Below are 21476 nucleotides of genomic sequence, written 5' to 3' on the forward strand. Positions count from 1 at the left end.
CTAATAAAAACCTTCCAACAATATTATACGAAGACAAAATAACTTGCAAAATCCAAATCAAAGGAGGATATATTAAAGGAGATAGAACAAAGCATATTTCACCGAAGCTTTTCTACACTCGTGATCTTGAAGAAAATGACAACATCACTATACAACAAATTTGTTCGAAGGATAACTTGGCAGACTTATTTATAAAGATATTACCAACCGCAACTTTTGAAACATTGGTGTACAATATTGGAATGCAACGACTCAGAGATTTTAAGTAATGTTTTCATGAGGGGAGTAAATATATTATATTTGTTTTAAGAATATGTATTATATGAACTATACTCTTTTTCCTTCACTAGGGTTTTCCCATTGGGTTTTTCCTATTAATGTTTTAACGAGACATATTTCATATATATATATATATATGGACATCTAAGGGAGAGTATTATGAATATTATAATAGAAAATAGATGCCCATTGTTTATTGTCCCAAAGACCATGTATCACTATTCATGTTAAGTCTACATTCTATTTGCCATTTTGCCTATAGTAGCATTTGGTGGATCTTAAGAATACAATTACAATGATGAGAATTCCACTTCCATCAATTTTCATATTATCCAATTTCATGATTTTGGTTATTTTATGTATTAGTTATTTTATTTTATAATTTTAGTTTTTATTTATTTATTATTATTATTATATAAAAAAATTATTATATTATATTTTTCATATCCGATTCTAAATTTTCATAACGTAATTAAAATTAATTTATAATTTTTGGCTTCCGTTGGCACGGAGATGACGTGCTTTCGTCGTATCCACAGAATGACCGCAACGAAGAACGAGTAGAATTCTGTTGTTAGTTTAGCTCCATCCTCGTTCCAATGGCGACGATCGCTGTGACTCTTACGCAGATCAACCTCGTCCGAATTTCTCCATCTCAATTCTCTTCCTCTCGATCTTCCTTCAATTCTGTGCGTTGCTCCTCAATCCAGCAGGTCCAGGTACAAGTACATACAACTTCTATGCTCTCAATGAAAACTCCTGTTTGGCTTCAACTGTAGCTTCTTAAACTTTTTCTTACGGGTTTTTCGATTTCATTGAAGGTTGATTCAACAATTGCTTGCGAACCTTGTAATGGTAAAGGATGGATAGTGTGTGATTTCTGTGAAGGGCAGAAGACTAATGTGAAGGCTGAGAACAATCGTATCTATCGACGCTGTCCATCTTGCCGAGCTGTAAGTGGACTGCTAGTTTCTATCTTTATTAGTATGTTGAATATGGTTGTTTAACGCTATGCTGTTGCAGTAACGAGAGGTATTTGTGCTAGAATGAATGAATGAATGAATGAATGAATGTTGTCGATTTGTTGATTATCTTTTCTGAAACTCTCATTTAAACGAGGATTTCTGTGGTTGTTAGGCCTTGATTGGCCTTTAGTTTCATAATTTGTGCTTCTGCTTCCTATGAATGAAGGACGAGATACATTATACATAGACTCTTGTAAAAAATTTTCTGAACTCAAAAGTGAAGCATTATGTTAATATAATCACTGAAGTTCTTGAGTCGTTTTTGTATCTGGTCTGAGTCGTTTTTGTTTCTGGTCAACATTTCTTTTTCCCTTTCGAATTCTATGTTTTTTTTTTCTCACAGCTATTAGCTACCTTTGTCTCTCATGTTTTATTGTGCTCCCCTCCTGGCTCCTGCTATTACTGCTTTCAAGCTTCGTGTTATTCCTGATATTTTAGCCACTAGTATTCTATTCAGTCCCATTAGGAATTAATCAATTGTACTGTTAATAGACATTCTAGTAGGTTTTGCTGATACTCAGTTTCTTAAAATCTCTATAGCTACCTCTCTCACCCTAAATATGTGTAGCAATGGAGTTAACTAAATGTTGAGAGTAGAAGAAGCGTGGTAAGCTGGTCCTTAAAAGTTCTCTCTAATTTAAGTTCTGCTGTGAAATAGCATACCACTCATCTACAAGAGTAATCCACTGTTATTAGTTATGACCACACAGAGAGGACTCATCAGTCAATCTAGGTTTTGTTTCCCCTTATCAAATCATTATTCACCAAATAAAACGTGGTAAACAACCAACGGGAGTACTGTGATGTTTTTAGCATTTTGTTCATCCATTCCCGGGAGCCAGTGTTGGGCTCTATCACTAAAAGTGTGGAGATGCCCAACATGCCGGGGAAGCATAAAGATATCTTTGCACTTTATTGTTAATTTGTTTGCATATACCTAATAAGGCACTTCAATTATTGCAGGTTGGATATGTTCTATGTTCAAAGTGTAAGGTTTTCAAGTGTGTTACTTTCCCAAACTACAGTGACGGTGCAGAACTATCCTTTTGAACCTCTGATATCTCTTGAATTATATGAAGTGTAGAGATCCTTGTTGAATACAAATTCTGTTGGAAACGGCATCTTTTGATATGAACAACACATCTTAGCGTATCATTTCTTAGAAAGAGACTTCCATCGGGCAATGTGGCCATGTCCGTGTATTATATACAAATGTAACATATATAAGAAGCAAGTGCTCAGCATTACTCATTAATCGACTAGTTAACCTGTGTTTCTTTTTCCTCTATGATTCTATCTAGGATGAAGTCCATTGAAGAACAACGGTGCTACTGGGAAGTCATGAAAAATAATATATTGGGATAACTTATATTGCAGCCTTTTCTTTTTCCTGGGTTGACAGAGGGTTGAAATTGGACTAGGAGCTCTCATCATCAATGACATGCGCTTCTCATTGCTAAGTCTTGTTGTAGTTCTTTTATAATCTTATTAAATGTGCTTGGCTATTGAGTATTTATCCTGTTAAGGCTAATGTATTTATTCTTGGTTTATGGTTTGATTTGCTATCCGAATCAACGAAGAATATGCAGGTAATAAAAGGGCAATATCTCTACACTCAGAACTTTTCGGATGCTTGCAGAGGTGGATTTCAATTTCGATAAAAATGTCTTATTCATCTGAACCTTTTTTTGTGTACGCATAACTCGAATTAACTCTAATTAACATGCATCGTGAGGTGTGGCTATTATTTCCTTCCAATTCCTAATTTGGTGGTTGATGTATATATTGAGGGTTTATGATCAATGCATCGATACCTTAAGCACATCTTCTGTCCATTTCTTGGTAGAATCTTTAAAACTTCAATTCTTTGCAGTTAGTGCTATATATTGACAATTTCATTTCTTTTGAATGTTTGTTTGATCTTCTCAATCTAGAAAGTTTTGGTTAATAGTATTGTTCAACTATGTATTTGTCTAATGATAGTGAATCTTCAAATTTAACTCAAAAAAGTCCCTAAACTTTTAAAGTTGTTCGAAGTCTCCAAACTTTCAATTTTGTATCTAAAAATCTTTGACATTTTAAAATTTTGAATACAAAATTGAAAGTTTAAGAACTTGTTAGACAAATTTTAAAGTTTAGAACATGTTTACCACTTTTTAAAGTTCAAACACCAAATAGACACAGATTTGAGAGTGTAGGGACATTTTAACTATACTTATTTATAGTGTTATTAAAAACAAGAATAATTGTAAATAGACTCAATTAAGAGCATCCTTTTTATATTAGGATCCTTGTGTTTATTTTAAGTATAGAAACTAAATTAAAAAAGCATTAAGGACTATGGGGTAAAATATGACTAACTAGTTATATTCTTTAACCCTGTTATTTAGTCGAAACAGTCGATAAGTTTCTGCATTAGAAGCGAATGCATGGAAATATTTGTATGACCTTGTTTTTTTTTGTATGTCCTTGTTTTCTTTTACGTCTCTAAATCAACGTGTGGTTTCTTATCAAACAAATTTTTGGAAATATTTGTTGTCAGTACATTTCTTTCTTTCTTACCACGATTTCTAACTGTTAGCAATGTTGCTGAGATACATATTCTGCCCAAAACTTTTAGCTGTTTCTTTTCTAACTGCCACTGAATAGTTTCTATCACTACTTTCTCCAATGTAGCTGTAAAGATACGTATGTGAGCATGTGTATGTATATATCTACAAGTTCAACTATCTTTCATGGTTCCCAACGGGACGTAGCTAACCCTTCTAAGATAACCAAGTCTCAAGCTAAAGAGTGCTGTCATAGTTTAGTTACATTCTCTTACAACCTGCGTTTGAATGTATATAGTCTATAGAACTCAAGCTAGCGAGTCATTTCTAAAAAAATTTGATGCTAATGTCTTTTGTTGTTGTCTTTCTTCAGATCAATAAGGTTTGAAACTTTATCTGATATTTACTATTGACTTTCTGAAACAGTCTTTTTTTTAAGGAAACTAGATGCTATTTTCTCCAAGTAAGTTCGTCAATTCCTGATTTATTTATTTGGATTTGTAGCTTGGTGAGGATGGATCCTTGTCAATTTGAGTTAAAATCATCTTTACTTCTTCTTCTGTTTATTAATTCGGTTATTATTATGTAAATGTGAATCATGTGATGGTGCTGTGTAAAGAAGGTTAGAACACAAGTTAATCAAATCAAAATTTTACTTAGGTTTTGTTTGGTAGTTATTTGGTTTTTTAAAATTAAGCCAATAAATATCTTCCACCTCTAAATTTCTTTGTTTTCTTATCTTCTTTCTACCAATGTTTTAAAAAACTAAGCCAAGTATTGAAAACTAAAAAAAAATAGTTTTTATTATTTTTTTAAAGAAACTAGCTAAGAATTCAACTCTTTTTGTTTAGGAAACATGAAAATTATTATAAAAAATTGTGAGAAAACAAGCATAACCTTTGTTGGCGCAGAAAACTTGCACACAGGCCTTGAGCACTCCTCCTCTAGCCCACTCCTTGTGATTTAGATGCAACGCTAGAGCTGACTTACGTGAGAATACTTGCACTAGTATGGTGTCAAGTCGTGTAAACTTAGATGCCTAAGTTAGTACATGAAGTATTTAGCTTAACTAAGCAGAGTGAGAGTTACTTTTTATTGGTGCTAGACTATGGAAGAAAAATAAAGAATAAAGAATAAAGAATAAAGAATGGAATGCCAATGAGGATGAAAGCGATGAAAGGCAAAACCGACTTATTTAAAAAATCCTTCATTAATTTTAAGAATAAGCGTGCTTGATTGCCTTTTATGACTGCTTTCTCAAAGTCAAATTATATGCATTGTTAATTAATTCCTGCTTTATACTTTTTCAGGCCCTTTGCTTAGCGGCTTCCATCTCCAAGCCTCAGTGGAAACATGAGGTGGCAAAGGCTTTTAAAGAATATTTCCAAGAAGTTCATCTTGCAGGTTAGCCATTCTTCTCTGACTAATTTATAGGTTTCTTGAAAAATGGAAAATCCTTTCTCCCTTGTAAGTTTGAAACAGTATGCATAAAATGACCCTATACCCATAGCAGTTACCAAAATGTCTCCAACAATGAAAACAAACTTTGTAGGTATGATAATGGATGGTTGGTGGAAAGGTGAATTGTTTGATAATATATCTAAATTTGGCACATGTTAGTTCTCCTGTATTTGAAGCTATTGCTTTATAGGCAAATTACCATTAAATCTTATAAGTAGATGGATTACAACTAATTTAATTATTTCTTGTGAGCTTGAAAATTAGTAGAAGGTCCAACAAGAGTAAATAATAAATTTATTGGAAAAGAAATTGCATTATAGAGGTTTAAACGTAAGATCTTATACTCTTATACCATATTTAAATCACTAATCAACCTAAAAACTTTAGCTAATATATCACGTTTTAGGGAACCGACAACTAAAAATGTTCCATGAATAAATATTGAAGTTTCCATGAAAGGACACCTGATTGAGAAAAAGGTTGTGTGAAATCAACCTAGTCTACAATGCACTTGGGATTTTCTTTGAAAAGAAAGAAATTAAGATGAATGTAGAAGCTTGGTGTGTTCTCTCCTTTTTGAGGCAATGGGTGGGTGAGGATCATGGGATGGCATATTCTTCCTTTAAATGGCCACTCCTCCATGGCAATTTGGTGTGATGGTATTAGCCCAGCTTTTCCAAAAAGCTAATTCATATTTTTTTCCCCTAACTTAGGCACAAAATAATTGTGTGAAAGAGTTGAAACTTTATGAGGTGAAAACTATAAAGCTTGAATTATGAGAATTATGTGGTTCTCTGACCTCTGGGGGCGTTTTGTTAGGTTGTTCTTTTGGGCACTAAACGGCCAATAATACATGGGCTTATGTGGAAAACACAAACAAATAATCCAAACAATTGTCTGCCACAACATTCCACTTTCAATTTTCAAACATCTTAATTACAAACCCAACTCCCCATTATGGATCCTATCATCCAATGGTTAGCGTTTAGAAAATTCTTTCTTGCATTTTTAGCCTTGTCTTTAGATAAAAACTATAACCCTAATATATTTGCAAATATTCTTGTCTCTTATTTTCTATGTTGCCTTTCATTCCCCTAGAGAAAACCTACCAATATACCAGTAGGTTTTTGCATGTCGTGTATGCAAGGACAAATAAACGAAGTTGGACAAAATGAGAGAAAATAAAACATTAATAACAAATTATCTTGGCTTACTAAAATTTATGAGCTAAACAGGGTGGAGACGGAAATTTTTTCTTTCCTGCCACCCCTATTTATTTTGTTTTGTTTTGCGCGCGCATATATATATATATATATATATATGGAGATTCCCGGTAGGAACTTTTTTTTTTTAAAAAAAAAAATCAACATTAGCTGAAGGTGTATGTCTCAATAAGCTGAATTAGCATAGGGAATTAACTATTTATTTGAAAATTTTTCTTTAAAAATTCAATTTTTATACTAAAAAAGAAAAAAAAAAATTATCTTGTACCCCACAAATTTTCTATGTAGAGTATAAAGTTTGAATGAAATTTTTTGTGGAGATGAAGATTGAAATGCAAATGTGACAATTCTCACCATGTCCCATGGACACCCTTATGTGCAAATGGTACAAAATATATAATAATAAATTATATAAATAATATCAGTGTTGATCATTAAATAAAGTGTGATCTTCAAAATTTATAAGCTACAAGGATGGAATTGATAATTGTTTGTTGAGACTTGAGAAGGTATAATTTATGGTTATTTTCAAGGAAAAGATATCTAAAAAAGGCAAAATGGGATAAAGTCGTCTGAAGGAATGCTTTCAACCTCAAAAATAAACATTTGAATAATTCTATGTATTTTTCACGTTTAATAGATAAAAATTCAGTATGTTAATCTACTTAGCCAAAAATTTTAAGATTCATTCGACTTTATCTAAAAGTAAGATGCCCTTCTAATATCAACCTTTATTAATCTTAATAGAAGATATAAGAAAGAAATTCCTTTTTAGCACCTTTTTAAAAAATGATATTTTTTCGTCCAAATTTTTAAAAGAAATTCTAAACAAATGAATGTGGATTTCTCATCACAGTTTCTATTTCAGTTGTTTTTTTTGTTTTATGTGATTAAACTAAAATATTTTTGTACCTAATATGAGCATTAGCTCCTTCACTTTTAAAAATATTTTTGGTCTTTAAATTTGTATGAGTGGAAAAATTTAGTCTCTTAACTTTATTTTTGTAACCATTTAGTCACTGTGTTTTCAATTTTGAAATAATTTAGTCCCTAAAATTTAGTATGTAACAATTTAGTCAATGTACTTTCAAATTTGTAACAATTTATTATTTAGTATAAAAAAAATTATCAAAATTAAATGCCATTTTTTTAATTTTATGATAGACTTTATATTTTATAAAAATATAGTGTCTCTACTTAGTTTATTGATTTATTTATGCAAGAAGTCTTATTAAATTTTAATACTAATTTTTACGATAGGGACTATGTCGTTACAAATTTGAAAGTACAAGAACTAAATTGTTACATACTAAAGTTTAGGGATTAAATTGTTGTAAAATAAAGTATAGAGGCTAAATTGTTACAAATAAAAGTTTATGGACTAAATTGTTACTAAAAGTTCAAAGACTAAAAGTAATTTTTAACTAAATATTATTATTTTTTTAACAATATGTAGTGTAGAGATTGAATCCCAGTCTCAAACTTGATAGTACAAATTCATGCCAATTGAATTATTAATTAATGGATCAAATTCACTTATTCAAAATAATAACAATTTAAGGAAAGTTGTCCTTCTCGTTCTTGAATTTTTAGTGTTAAAGTTTGTTTGGTATTTAAGAATGTTTTGTTATCTATTAACATTTTTACTATGAATTTTGGATATATATTCATATATTATATTTTCTTCTATAAAAATTATTATTATACTTCCAAACAAAATTTTTAAGTACTAAAAAAATTCTTTCTTCGGAAAAAGAAAAAAAAAACACTAACGCATTACTCATTTCATTTGTATATCCTACTCTTAAGGGTTTTAAGCGTTTTGATGAGTTGTGTGCGTGCAAATTTTAGGTAAGTTTTTAGGTAAGTTGGACCATATTCATTTTGAGATTGCCATACCCTTGTATTTAAATTTGGGATTTCAATATCCATTTGCATCATATAGGCCATCATCATTCATGGAGTTTCGAAACCCTTCCAAAATCTATGGGATTTCTTTATATATTATGGTCCATGAAGATGAATGGGGAGATTATATAGGGTTTTTAATTGATTTTAAATTTGTTATTAATGTCATTTGCTTACGCATTTAATTATTTATTAATCTAGGGATAATAATCTTACAGCTGTGTGGTGGTGTTTTGAGTAAAAGTTATTTTAGTTGCGAGCATTTTATTTAAACGTAATAATTAATCATATTTGGTTATCACTCATAAAAGTACTTTCTAATCAACATTTTAAAAAAAAAAAAAGTCAACATTTTGATCAAAAGCATCTTTTAGTACTTTCTTTTTTAATTTAAAAAATAAAGTAGTTATTTTAAACTTTTGTATTGTCTGTATTTTCTATTTTGAAAACTTTTTTTAAAAGATTAGGTTTAAAACTTGTATTTTAATTTTTTTTTTGTTAAAATATCATTCTGATTTCTACACTTTGAGTGTTAGTCTTTATTAATTTCAGAATTTTGAAATTTAAAAAATTTAATTTTCAAAAGGTTCAAAATTGGTTTTTTGTACTTTTAATAGATCTTAAATTCAATCATTGTTATTAGTTTATGGTTGATTCTTTCTTATAAAAAAAAAAAGTTGGTCATATTACCATTGTCTTTATTAATTTTTAAAATAAATTCATATTTTAAAAATATCTTTAAAATATGTTATTATTAGTTTAAAATACCATTTTCGTCTATGTTAGTCTCTATACTTTCTTAAATGTCTAATTTTAATTTTTATATTTTAAAATCTTAAATTTAGTTAATTTTTTAAGGAAATGGGCTAAATAATAATAATTTTCATTGTTACTTATTAGCATGTTCATTCTAATAATTAAGATTTTTTTAAAAAAAATAAAAAATAAACAAGTATTATGGCCTAAAATTAAGATTTTTTTTAAAGTACATCAACTAAATTTGATTATTTAAAAATATATGAACTAAAATTGAATAAAGTTACATGAATCAAAACATATTTTAACCTTATTATTATTTAATCAATTCTAACAAAATTGTTAAAATTTAAATTTGAATTACCAAAATTGAGAATTATGGAAGGTAGAGATAGATTTATTAAAAATATAAAAACTAAAATAAAATAAAACTCTTAGATGAATTTTAAATAGTATTTTTTTATAAAATATAAAACAATATTTTAACTTGCTTAGAGTTAAAACAAAAAATTATTTAAAAAATTATTTTTTAAAGTAATTATTTTAAATGATAAAATTGTTAAAAATATTTTAAAATATAATGAAACTGTCTATTCATGTACGATGATATTTAAGTTAGCTTATTTTGTTCAAACAATCCTTATACTAATTTTAATTTTAATTTTATTTATTGTTTTTTTTAATAATATGTGGAGGAGAGAATTGAAGGACTGTCTCCATATAATCTCAATCTTTTCGTGCCTTTCGTGTAATCTTTTACCCTATTTTTATGACCTTATCTAAATAACAACTCTGCCATTCTTATATATAGATTCTTTTTTGGACTTCATTGGACTTTTTTTAAAAAAAAGAAAAAAAATTTGAAATAGGTTTATTTATTTATTTCATTCTTTTTTTAAGTTATATTAGAAAATATTTTCAACAGTTTTATCATTTAAAATAATCATCTTTTTTTCTAGATTAAGGTATTTTACTCCTTTTGTTTATCTTGAAATCATTTGATGATTTTTTTTCGTTTGTACTAAAAAAACTTTTCGAAGTTAAGTATATATATTGGAGGAAAAAATTTTGTTTCATGTTTCAAAATTTTAAGAAACATTTATGTAATATAATAATATTTTTTATCATTTTTTACCCGTAAAATGCATAGTGAGTATTTAAATATAAAAAATGACAAAAAAAACTTCTTGGACACTCTTCTTTTATTCCATAAAAATATCTTCGAATAAGAGCTTCATTTCTTTTAGTCTCTACCATAAATAATTCAATTAAGTAATTACGGAAAGTTGACATTTTGCAATGTAGAAGAGGTTGATATGATCCTATACTATTCAAAAGTAAAATTTGGTTATAATTTAGGATTGATATAGTTTAGCAATATATGTAATCCTTTCTTTAAGGTGGAGTTCCAAATTCTCAGAATAAATAATGAATAATTAATTGGATACTTATAATGGGTGCCAAAATTAGTTGTCATAATATTTGAAAATGTCTCAAATAAATAATTTACAAAAATAAAATTTTAAAAAATTTTTAGATTTATCACTAATATACCATTCATAAAGTCTATGAGTTATAAGAATTTTACCATTGGTAGACCTTTTTATAAGTTTTTCTTTTTTTTTTTCCTTTTTTTTTTTTTTTTTTGACAAATTGTGTATAGCACTACTAGAGAATATTAAATATATATATATATATATATCAAGGATACATTAGCTATCAATTTATTGTTATTTGTTATCATTTGTTTTATTATTAATATTAAGTTATTATTGATTTATTATTTTTAATCTTTTGATACAATATATTAATGATATATCAAATGAGCATGCAACAAAAAAAACCATTTAAAAAAGAGAAAAATTGGTAGATACTATTGATATATCTATTTTACTCCTATTGTGATATTATATATCAACGATAGAATTAACAACTAATAAGCACATTAACTATCAAAATTGAAAATGAAAGTTAAAAGTCGTTAATATATCGATAAGATATATAAATAATAGATCTATAATTCTTAAAAATAAAAAAAAGGTAAAAACGAACAACAATTGGTAAGAAAAAAATTAAGTGAAATATTACTTTTATACATATTAAAAATAAAAAAAATAAATTTTATTGATGTACATTTTTTCAATTTATTGGTAAGATATATCAATGATATATACCTAATAATAATAACAAATAAGTATGCAAACAATTACAAGTAGAAAGAAAAGGGAACAGGCAAGAAATCACCTAATGGTAATGAGGTAAAATAATATAATTTTTATATATCATATTTATATATTTCATTAAGATAATATACCAATAGCAAACTTAATAGCAAATAAGCATGCAAATAATTAATAAAAGACACTTATCACACAGAGATATCAATCCGTGATAGGTCTCTAATTAATTAACCTCAGTGATTGATCAAGTCTATCAATAACAATACCTAAATTAATGATAAGTATCGATAGAAATTAAAATTATAATTTTATCGTATTTGTAAAAAAATATTAGATAGTACTAAAGTATTAGATTGTCATATATGTAATTCTTTCAAATTAATTTGCTTCCTAATCGAGTAAGAATATGAGATAATTATTAGGGAAGAAAAGAAGTCAAATCAAAACTATGTTACCTAAAAACAACCATTTTTCTTAATTTGTTTTTCTTTTAAAACAACAAACTAACACAAACCAAAAATATCAGATAAAATAACATCCACATGAGTCATACAATAAGATTCTAACAAAACTTCGTCACACCAATCGAGCAAGCTAGTGAGTCATATCATTACCTTCACAATGAGAAAATTAGAATTAAAACAAATATAGGATCGGAAATTTGCCTTCTAAGGTCCTATGATAGCTAGACATGTCTACTTTTTCTATAGAGACGGGACCCACAGAGACCCACTTCGAACGGATGATCATTTTCTTTTTAGGTGAAAAATGAAGGAGAGAGTGGGAAAAATTTCTCCAAAAAGTTAAATGGGGATGGAAACGAGGATGGGAAACGTCTCCGTCACCACCCCGTTAGGTTTTTATTATATTTATTATATAAATATTATATTTAACTTTCAAGATTTATTGTTTAATCGTCAAAATAATGAATATGTTTGAATTAAAGTAAAAAAAGATATGTTTGAATTTTATTAAATTTAGATTATGTATATGAATACTTTGATAGATAATTATGTCTTTCAACTTAAAAGTTTTGAGTAATTTCTCTTTAAATTTTTATTGTCCACGTAGAATTAATCATATAAAAGTTAACAATTTATTTAAAACTTTTCTATAATAGTGAGTTCTGTTAATTGATTTTTTTTATTTTTTTTTATTTTTAAAAAAAACCATCAAGCGGGAGAAAATTTCCCTCAAATTTCTCGTGGAGAATTCCAAACTCGATCCTTATGGCAAATTTGATGGGAACAGAGAATAAAATAAGAAGTCAAAAATCATCATCGACCCACACTACGTCGTTGACATCTCTAATAACAGCTAACAAGAAGTTCAAAAACACAGTCTCTTTTTAAAACAAGCGAAAAAAACCCCAGAGACAGCCAAAAATAATGAATCCTGATGAATTAATATACTTCCTAACCGTGTAAGAAAAGGAGATCATTATTAGACAAAAAATAGTCAACACACATCATACCATTTAATTAAAACTAGCGAAAATACTACTTCCCATACTATTTCTGTTTCGATAAATAAAGAATTAAATTAATTTTAACTAATATTTTTATCACTATTAAATTTAATAAAATAAACCAAATCATAATTACTTTAATTTAATTAACTGAAAGGTAACATCAAATACTAAAATAAGCATTCGCAAAAATTTGATAGTAAAAATGTATTAATACCTATGGACATTGAAAATTAAACTCAATATTTAAGGAGAAAGATATAACATTTTAAAACCTAAGAAACCCCAAATATAAATTAAACGAAAAGTTCAAGAGCAAAAATATAATATTTTATAACTTAGAGATCAAAGAGAAACTAAACTCATAATGCCAAGAGACCATAAAAAGATTTTTCCTTTAGAACAATAAGTATCATTCAATTATTTATTAACTCTATTATAAATAAACCAACACGGATAGATTGAAAATGTAAATGGAATTTAGACCACATATTTTAACTAAAACTTTTATCCACCAACTTTAAATACTACTTTGATCCATACTTCAGCTTTAATTCATTTTAATTCTTGTACTTTTAAAAGACTCATCTTTTTTGAAAAGTAACCATTTTGAAAGACAAATTAAAGAGGACATTAAAATGATTTTTTTTTTCAATTAAACAGTCAAATTCCTCTTATTTGTACTAGTTATGAGTTTTCCTTTACTCATATCAATCTATTAACTTTGTTTCATTTTAATTCTTATACTTTCACAACGTAAAAAAACGGAATACTTTTTATCTTCTACAAGAACACACACTTGATTTGATTATTATATTCTTCATGGGAAATTTTGTTGAGTGTAGTTTGGTTTGAGCATATTTGAAAAGGAAAAAGAGAATAATATATAAAGGCCAAAAAGTCCACTCCCACCCATTTCATTCTCTCTTCTCTTTCATTTCCTTGTATATATATATAAGAAATTACTATATGTATGTTGATAAGGGAACGGAAACAGAGAAGGAAAAGAAGCAAAGAGCAATAACATTCAAAGAGTTTTATAGATCAGAGGAAAAATATGGAATGGAAAGAAAGCTATTTGGATTTGATTTTGGTTCCTTTGGGATTTTTCTTGATTATGTGTTACCATTTAGGATTATGGTATAAAGTCCGAACTCAACCTTTTACTACCATCATTGGAATTAACAGCTCTGGTCGAAGCTTCTGGGTTTCTGCCATGATGAAGGTAACTAAATTAATTTCTCTCAACTTAGGTAATTTATCCTTATATTTCGACTCTTTCTTTTATTTCTCGTTCTTGTAATGGAGTGGCTCATAAGTTAATTAGGTGTTGACGGAGGTATGTGTAACATGAACATTTTCTTCCACAACTTTGGCCTGGCATCAATCATGATGCTCGATGTTGTAATCTGTTAAGGGTTGGTTCTATTTGGTGTACGTTGCTTCAAATTTTTTTTTTTTTTAAAAATGAAGTCTACAAAATATTTCTATTTGAAAATTTATAATAAATTCTTGGAAAAAAAAATGTTTAAAGTTTTAGTTCTTCAACTTTAAAGACTGTGTTTAAAGAGTAATGGAAAATTACTTAACAATATCTAATAAGTTTAGATTATCAATTTGTGTTTAATTGATTTTTAATATGTTCAAAATTTTTGAAAATTAAATGAACTATTAAATATGTAATTGGATATTTTGTTTTTTTTTCCAATCACATCTCTATTAAACATAAAATTGAAAGTTTAAGCCTTATTTGATAACTATTTAATTTTTTGTTTTTGTAAATTGTGTTTGTTCTATCACAAATTTCTTATTCATTGTTTCCATATTTCCTAGGTAAACATTTGAATTCTTAACCAATTTTCAATAACAAAAAACAAGTTTTTGAAAACTACATTTTTTTAGTTTTCAAATTTTAGCTTTAATTTTGTCACCAATAGATGAAAGTGATGTTTAGAGGGCATAATTTTCAAAAAAAAAAAAAAAAAAAAAAAAAAAAGCAAATAGTAATAGTTAACCTAACAAGACCTTGGGAACTTATTTGACACAAAATTGAAAATTTATAAATTTATCATATACTTTTTAAAATTTGAAGATTAAATAGACACGAACCTAAAAATTTTAGGACAACGCTTGTAATTTAACAAACTCTTAAAATTCTAAACTCTTTTCAACATGAAATGAATTAAATACCGTCTAATTATGATTTGCCACGTGATAAATTTTATTTTCAAATATATATATATATATATTGGGTGTAATTGAAATGTTGCGGTTAGGAAACAACCAGTGCATGGAAGGGATAGAATTTGAGAATAATATTGTGGTTAAAGTAAAGTTTTAATGAAAAATGTTTATCCTTATCCAAATGGACAAAATATCCCACGCATCCATCGTTTTATTTTTGTTTATGTTCATGCTTTATATGTATATTGATTCTTTGTTTTGTATCAATTTTTATGTTGAAAAAGTAATACCTTTTTAGTTCATATTGTTGGCATTGGTGGAATCCACCATTTGTGTTTGGTAGCCATAAATTCTTAGTATTTTATTCATCTAAATATTTTAGTGGGTCATTAGATTCACCACAAATTTTATGGTTATTAGCATGATCCTACACTAATGTAATTTAGTATATAAACATTTTATATTTTGGCTTATTTCCTCCTAATTTATAAAAATTATTTTTCAAAATTACTTTTAATCTTTTATATACATTTCAAAATTATCACTATAATAAAAATTCTTTAAAATTTTAGATTAAAGTTGAGATCTTGAATAGTGTGACGGTGAACTAAAATGGATGACAATCTAAATTCTTGTTCTAGATCACCGTCATATAATTTTAAGTCCTAATTTCTATTCAAAGTTTTCCTATTTTCAAACTAGTTTTGAAATGTTTATAAAAAATCAAAGACAATATTACAACTTTTTAAAAAACATAAGTAAATAATAATTTAAATTTTTTAAATAAAAATTTAAAAGATTCTATTTAAATTCCCTTTTCTTTCCATTTTTAAAAAATTGATCTTTTTTTTTATAAATATTCTAATTCATTTAACTTAAAATTGAAAAAACTAATTAAAATTATCTATATATTTTTAATTTATATCAATAATGCTTTTCCTAGCACACGAGCACACAAAAATTGACTTTTTGTTTGGGTTTTTTTAGGGGGAGGGGGTTCTTTTCTTTTTCTTTTCTTTTTTTTCTGAAATATATATTTTTTAAAACGATGGATTGACCCAAAAATTTAAGTTGTACAAACGTAAAATATATTTTCTTTATAGTTTTTATTTACTTGCATTGCACTCTATTTACAAAATTAAAAAACGATTCCAAAATTGTATCCAAATAAAATAAAATAGTAATTTCTGAAAATATAGCTTGGAAATCAGAGGAAAAGAAAACTAAAAACAGAAACATTATGAAATATTTTCCAAAGAAAGGATTCCCAATTGAATCAATTTGCTCTCATCTTATTCTTAAAATCATTACGAAATTAAAAGAATCATATAGATATTAGTAATAAAGATATATATGTTGGATGAAAAGATTAGAAGTTGGAATGTTAATTAATTCTCAGTTGTTTTGCTATTGCTCCAAGTTCAGGATATTGAGAAGAAGAACATTCTTGCTGTTCAAACTCTGAGAAATGCCATAATGGGATCAACTCTTATGGCTACAACCTCCATCCTTCTTTCGTGCGGCCTGGCCGCGATTCTCAGCAGCACCTACAGCATCAAGAAGCCCGTCAACGAATCCGTCTTCGGTGCCCACGGCGAGTTCATGTTGTCTCTCAAATATGTCTCCATTCTCACCATCTTCCTTTTCTCCTTCTTGTGCCATTCCCTTTCCATCAGATTTATCAACCAAGTGAATGTTTTGATCAACACTCCACAAGACCCGATGTCGCCCGTCACGCCCGACTACGTGTCAGAGTTGTTCGAGAAAGGCTTCGTTCTCAATACGGTCGGGAATCGTCTCTTCTATTCGGCTGTTCCTCTTTTGCTTTGGATATTTGGACCTGTGCTTGTGTTTCTATGCTATCTCACTTTGCTGCCTCTCCTTTATCATTTGGATTTTGTTTCTTCTCATGCTCATAACAAAAACAACACCACCAAAGTCGAAGCCAATAATGCTATTATTCTTGGTAATGAAAACTTTGTGTAGCCATTTCACAAAATTATGAGATGTATCTATCAAATTTGGCTCACATTCTTTCCCCTTTTCTTCTTCATCTATTGAATATGTACTCCATCATCTTTTGGAAGACTTATAACATTCTCACTCTTTTGCATCAAAATTCTTAATTGCATGGGCTATTCTTTTCTAGTATAAAAAGAAAAACCTCTAAAAGAAATGTAACACGAAGACTTTTTGAGTGGTCATCCAATTTAATACTACTCTCGTCCAAATACGTTTATTTTGTCAATGTATTAGGGTTGTAAAATTGACTTAATAAGGTTTATATGAACATAACTTAATGGATAAGACATTGATTATCATCTCATAAAGTTGATGGTTTGATCTCCATCCATAATCAATAATCAATGAACTTACAACAAAATTTATTAAAAGGTAGTTACAATTTATTCTTGAAACTCTATGTTATGGTTGTTAAAAGATTTTAATTGAGACGAATACAATTTTAAAAAATTAATAATAAAAGTTATACTTAATCTTGATTAATTTTCATCCATCTAATTAATTAAGGAACATTTAAATGATACAATTACAATCAAGAGTATTTGTTTTTATTTTAGTCTAAAAATATGATTTAATTACTAATCTCAACATAATTTAACTGGTTAAAAATCAATTTCTTTTCGTGTTGTTTGATATTTTTTTTTTTTTACAATAATACGAGTTGTTTAATTAATTAATGATCATTGATTTAGAAATTTATGATTTAATGACTTGATGCAGATTATTATTACAATTACTTCTTAATTGATATTAATTAAATACTAATTCCTTTACCATCCTATACCAACCTGTATGGCTGAGGTTTTTTTTTTTTTTTCAAAAAATAAAAAAAGAAAGAAAAGAAAAAGAAAAGACAAAATTATGGCTGAGAGCTTGTCTTATACCATGGTGTTGTAGTTTACTAGTTTACTCTTTATTTACTACTCAATTTTTTTCATTAAAAAAGAAAAATAAATATGATAGTTTGGCAGAGATAAAAGAAAACTCCGCTATATTTTCAAAATAAATAAATAAAATAACCATACAGGATGGTTAAAAAGTTTGGGATGCTAAGATGATATAGGATGTGGAGAGTTATGATATTTGAGGAGTTCTGATTAAGTATGAATGATTGAGTATAATCGAATATATTCAAGCACTGAGATGATATATGATACACGAAAGAAAAATTACGGTGAGATACGAAACACGTTCCGAAAATGAGTCCACAAACAATTAAAATCGGTAAAATGGGATAATGAGCCTCCAAACACTGAGATGATATAGGATGTGGAGATATACCATCTCATGTTATGCTCCCAAATAGCCCCTAGAAAAGAAAAGAAATGAATGGCGAAAAAAACATATTTTCAAAACAAAGTTTAATTAGTTAACCGAATAAATTTTTTAACGAAGTTTCTTTTTTTTAAAAAAAAAAAAAAAAAAAAAAAAAAAAAAAACTAAGTTATTATCAGTATAAAATCTTGAAAAATGTGAAATGGATATAATTCTAATCTCAGAACTGTGAAGATGGTTTGATGGATAAAATACCTATTATTATCATCTTAGGGTTAAAAGATTTGATCTCTTAGATCTTGTATTAGTTTTAATTTTTTTAGGATTTATAAAATATATTTGTTGAACTAATATATGTATATGTATATAGAGACACAAATGTTTTGAAATTAGGATGATACAAAATTATTGGCATAAATTCATTAATTAAGGTCATATTGATTACAAATAAATATAAAATTATGAAAAAGAAACAACCAATTTGATATTGACAAAAATAATAATAATAAATTGCTATAAATGTAATGTAGCCATAAATAATAATAATCTAAATGATCTATTAAAGAATAATATTTACTAAAATTTATATTAAAAGAGTTCGAGACTTCATTGTAACTTTAGGTTTTTTTAAACAAAAAAAAAAAACTTTTAAATTTATAGAGTAGTTGCAAATAACACAAAGTATTATCAGATTTAACACAATGCAAAAGAATTCATAGATATGGCAAAATTTAGATTCAAATATATTAGTAATAGGTTATATAGTTGATTGAAAAATAAAGTTTGATAAGAGTCTATCAGCAATAGAGTCTATCAAAATTTGTCATATTTGTAGTTCTTTAAAAATATTACTATATACTTAATTATTAGTCTTAAAAGTATTATCCATTACAATTATCCTAGATTTTTTCCCCCTTTCTTTGCTTTTTCTTGTTTGGAAGTAAAACATTGGATTCACTATTAAGTTGATGATATGTTTCAGAAGATGATAGAGAGAGTTTGAGCGCTACTGGGCCTGAATATTAGCCCATTATCTAAATGGGCCACATGTAGGGCCTATTTCGATCATATTCAATTCAAACCCACCACAGCCCGGTCGTTTGTCAGAAAAATGAGTGAATGACGTCTATGCCCTTTGTTTGTTTAAAAGTGAAAATGTGAGTATAAAAGTTTTTCTAAAATGCACTCACCAATTTCTTTAAATAATTCCTTAAAAAAAACTTCAAATAACTTTTTAGAACAAAGAAAAAAAAAAAAAAAAAAACTATGTTGGTTCCTAAAACTCGGTTTGATAACCATTTGGTTTTGAAAATTAAGCCGATTTCATCAACATTTCTTACCAGGATTTGCATATTTTCTTAAGTACAATGGTTGAATTATTAGCCAAATTTAAAAAACAAAATGACTTTTTGAAAGCTACATTTTGTACTTCTCAAAATTTGGCTTAGTTTTTTTAAATAATTGATGAAAAATAAATAATAAAAGAAGAAATTTAGAGGTTGAATTAGTGTTCATAGACTTAATTTTCAAAAACAAAAACAAAAAACAAAATAGTTACCAAACGGGGCCTAAGCTTTTATTTGGTTCTTAGATTTCAAAATGTTGCATTTTCAAATAAGAATAACAGGTTAGCCTAATGGTAAATAAAGGATCACGTCCTTAATAAATGGTTAAGAAGTCATGAGATCAATTCATATTGGTCATTATCCATTTTAGTCTCCATTCCTTGTTTCAATTTAGATGGATTTTCAATTTTAAAGGTCACTAAACAAATTCAATAATATATATAATTAAAAATTTATCGTAAGTATAAAATTTTTCATTTTCATTCAATTAAATAGTCTAACATGACCTTGTTCGCACAAGATTTCAAGAGAAATTTATATTGTGGAACTTGAACTTTGTATTTGTATTAATTTTGTGGAAAGTGAATATAATCTCTAATACATAATATTTTGATGCTTTCAAAATAAACTATAGTCTTTAAGCTAGTTGATCTTCTTGGATGATCGGCCTTTGGGCTTGTTGATCTTGATCGGCCTTTAGCTTATTGATCTTGTTGAATGATCGGCTTTTGGGCTTATTGATCTTGTTGGATGATAGCCTTTGGGCTTGTTCATCTTCTTGAATGATCGGCTTTTGGGCTTGTCGATCTTCTTGGATGATCAGTACTCGCACGAGGCTTCCGGAGAAACTTGTTTCATGGAGTTGGACTTGAGTTGGTGTTGAAGTTGATGTTGATTTGATGCAATGTGGTTCGATCTCAAGTACTTGATCATCTAATTCTCTCTCTGTTGAATACGTATGCTTGATGTATAGAAGCAGGGTATGTGAATGTTCTTGAGCTTCGAGTCTTAGAAGAATGCTTGTATCTTCAAAGGACTTCAATCTTCAAGCGTGGTCAAATTGCTTATATCTTGCTTATATCTTCAAATGACTTTGATATGTCTTCTGATCTTCAGAGCTTTAGTGTCTTCTAATCTTCAAAGCTTTGGAGGAGTTATGTTCTTTAAATCTTCAGAGAGATTTTGCCTTCAATTCCTCATCCTCCCCCAAATGAAGAGATAATGTCTCTACTTATAGATGTTTCTCGTGGGCCTTACATGCGCTTGGGCCTAATTACTTTATTAGGCCCAAATTGGATTTGGGCTAAAGTTGGACATGAGCCCATTTGTTATTGAGCCGAAATATTGGGCTTGAGCTTGAGCTTAATTTTTAATTTAGCCCAAAATTTCATCGTGAGTTTGAATTGGGTTGGGCCCGAATGACTTTAATTACTTAGACCGATCTAATTTATAAATTTTTCAATAGGCTTGAACTTTCATTGATGATGTGGCAATTCGTGATTCGCCAAAATTTCTCATCCAACAAATGTCCTTTTCGAGATTTATGCACGTATATGGGTGGATGAATCTCGAAAAATATAGAGTTGGAATCAAAATTCAAATATATATGTTCTTGAATTTGACCTCAATTGTTGTGTCAGTCAAACCATAAATTTAATATATAAGTTTAACTAGATTTTTGGAATAAACTTTGACATATGGCCAAAATTTAATTTGAGATTTTACCTCAATTTGATTTGGATTGAGGGTATAAACTTAACTAGATTTTAGATTTTGATTGAGGATAAAAGCTAGACTTGA

At 27.9% G+C, this 21476-nt stretch overlaps 2 protein-coding genes and 1 long non-coding RNA gene across 3 annotated transcripts; all 3 read left to right on the forward strand.

Annotated features, from left to right (window-relative positions):
* Positions 1 to 734: 734 nt before the first annotated feature.
* LOC120076171 (chaperone protein dnaJ-like protein) lies at positions 735 to 2680 on the forward strand. Its single transcript, XM_039029940.2, has 3 exons — positions 735 to 998; positions 1101 to 1232; positions 2268 to 2680. Exons 1-3 carry the CDS (start codon positions 879 to 881, stop codon positions 2352 to 2354), a joined length of 339 nt encoding a protein of 112 aa, XP_038885868.1. The 5' UTR covers positions 735 to 878; the 3' UTR covers positions 2355 to 2680.
* A 125-nt stretch (positions 2681 to 2805) lies between these two features.
* On the forward strand, positions 2806 to 5467 carry LOC150036609 (uncharacterized). Its single transcript, XR_016529141.1, has 2 exons — positions 2806 to 2945; positions 5164 to 5467. It is a non-coding gene; the product is annotated as an uncharacterized LOC150036609 (long non-coding RNA).
* A 7873-nt stretch (positions 5468 to 13340) lies between these two features.
* On the forward strand, positions 13341 to 17152 carry LOC120076170 (uncharacterized). The gene is made up of 2 exons (XM_039029939.2): positions 13341 to 14074; positions 16459 to 17152. The coding sequence occupies exons 1-2, from the start codon at positions 13907 to 13909 to the stop codon at positions 17017 to 17019; spliced, it is 729 nt and encodes a 242-aa protein (XP_038885867.1). The 5' UTR covers positions 13341 to 13906; the 3' UTR covers positions 17020 to 17152.
* The last annotated feature ends 4324 nt before the right edge of the window (positions 17153 to 21476 follow it).

This window comes from Benincasa hispida, chromosome 4 (genome assembly GCF_027475165.1).
Source record: "Benincasa hispida cultivar pf3 chromosome 4, pf3_genome.v1.1, whole genome shotgun sequence".
Lineage (NCBI taxonomy): Eukaryota > Viridiplantae > Streptophyta > Magnoliopsida > Cucurbitales > Cucurbitaceae > Benincasa > Benincasa hispida.

Bases quoted from the DNA above. Each gene is read 5' to 3' on its own strand.
- LOC120076171 (XM_039029940.2), top strand. From the start codon at position 879: ATGGCGACGATCGCTGTGACTCTTACGCAGATCAACCTCGTCCGAATT. The intron at 999-1,100 runs GTACAAGTACAT...ATTTCATTGAAG, and splicing joins CCTCAATCCAGCAGGTCCAG to GTTGATTCAACAATTGCTTG. The intron at 1,233-2,267 runs GTAAGTGGACTG...CAATTATTGCAG, and splicing joins GCTGTCCATCTTGCCGAGCT to GTTGGATATGTTCTATGTTC.
- LOC120076170 (XM_039029939.2), top strand. From the start codon at position 13,907: ATGGAATGGAAAGAAAGCTATTTGGATTTGATTTTGGTTCCTTTGGGA. The intron at 14,075-16,458 runs GTAACTAAATTA...CTCCAAGTTCAG, and splicing joins GGGTTTCTGCCATGATGAAG to GATATTGAGAAGAAGAACAT.